Source organism: Aplysia californica, unplaced genomic scaffold, assembly GCF_000002075.1.
Source record: "Aplysia californica isolate F4 #8 unplaced genomic scaffold, AplCal3.0 scaffold00857, whole genome shotgun sequence".
NCBI lineage: Eukaryota > Metazoa > Mollusca > Gastropoda > Aplysiida > Aplysiidae > Aplysia > Aplysia californica.
In genome coordinates this window covers 245782-247324 of record NW_004798127.1, presented here as the reverse complement: position 1 = coordinate 247324, position 1543 = coordinate 245782, and the positions used below count along the sequence as shown (strand labels likewise).

The window sequence follows — 1543 nt, the reverse complement described above, 5'->3', positions numbered from 1 at the left end:
ACACACACACACACATACATACACAAACACACACACACACACACGCACACATTCACAAGCACAAGAAAGTGATCACCATGTGTTCCATTTAACCACCAACATTATCCACCTCCCTCTGCCCCAAAGCACAACTCGCCTTTAAAACGCTCGATACCATCACCATAGTGAGAAACTTGATAGCCGACGCTTTCAAGCTTTAAAAAATCTGACACTGGCGTTTCTCAATCAACAATAAATCAAACCACACCACCTCTACAACCGAACAACACAGCTAAAAAAGTCAAATTATATAGCAGGTTTAATGCCCCTTGTAAAACTGTTAAGTTATTTAAGAGGCGAGACCTCCGACTTGCTGAACTGTACGCTATTTAAGAAGCGGGACCTCCGAATGTAACGCCAATCTCCGACGGAACTCAGCCCAATGAGGAAATTCTTGAAAAGAGTGTTTTTCCAGAGGACATAATGTCGGGAACAGCTGATCGAGCTGCGAACACCCGAACTTGCAATCTTACGAGTGCGAGTCCGATGTCACGACCACAATTGATTCTTATTACTGGATTACTGACGTCACTTGACAAACATAGCTTTAAAACTGTTATTACGCTTGGGTGTCCGACTCTAAAAGATAATACAATTTCGCGCAATTTAAAAAAAACCCTCGGTTATCATATAATTATTTCCATGCTTCCGTGTTCTTTTATCTCCTTTTTTTTTTTTTTTTTTTTTTTACAAAAAAGGATTATTTCTGTCCAGAGCGTTAAGCGACTACATAACATTACCAGCAACAATAATTTTGCAACTCGAGGAAAAAGCGAAACCTCTCCATAAACAGTACCATTGAAAGGCTCATCCTTTTAAATTTCCTGTTCTTCTTTCACCCTCGTTTAGATCACAAAACCTCCCGTAGCCACGGCATTAAAGGTTTGACTTCACACCACCACCACCCCTCTCTCTCTTTTCGCCCATTTCACCATTTCATTTCGAAAAAAAAAAAACGGAAAGAGAAATTGATACAGGTGTCTGTGATGCAACGATTAGGCGCTTCGCTATTACACACAGGAGACCCGAGTTCGATGTCCGTGTGGGGAGACTTTTTATCGAGTATCTCTGTTTTTTTCTGCTCGGATGCTGTATCATATCCCTCTCATGCATGTTTGGCCCTCTCAGCCGACCTCCTAAATCGTGTCCATGTGGGCGTGAAAGTGGTATGGGTTTACTGCCCCTATAACACTATTAGGTTATTTATGGGGCGGGACCTCCTAGTTAACCGTCCGTCTGCGATAGGACCGAGCCAAGTGGGAAGTTCGTGTTAAGTGCCTTTTCCAAGGACACAACGTCGGACCGAGCGGAGGCTCGAACCCCCGAACCCGCAATCTCACAATAACGAGTCCGGTAGCCTAACCACTAGGCCACCTACGCCACCACGTGGGCGTAAAAACATATAAATAAAAATATTTTAAAAAGTGGCTATGAAGCGATGTACTCACCAGCCAGTCCACTGTACGCCCACCAAGTGGCCCACGGAGAGTTGGAGCCTGCCAAA

The 1543-nt window shown here is 43.9% G+C and overlaps 1 protein-coding gene across 1 annotated transcript in view; it reads right to left on the bottom strand.

Moving 5' to 3' along the window:
• The window catches only part of LOC106013399 (carbonic anhydrase-related protein 11), a gene marked incomplete at its 3' end in the record, with an annotated part of 81014 nt that overhangs the window by 3691 nt on the left and 75780 nt on the right, over positions 1 to 1543 (bottom strand). Inside the window, 1 exon segment of the mRNA XM_013089013.2 lies at positions 1488 to 1535. Within this exon segment, the coding sequence (XP_012944467.2) occupies positions 1488 to 1535 (48 nt within the window).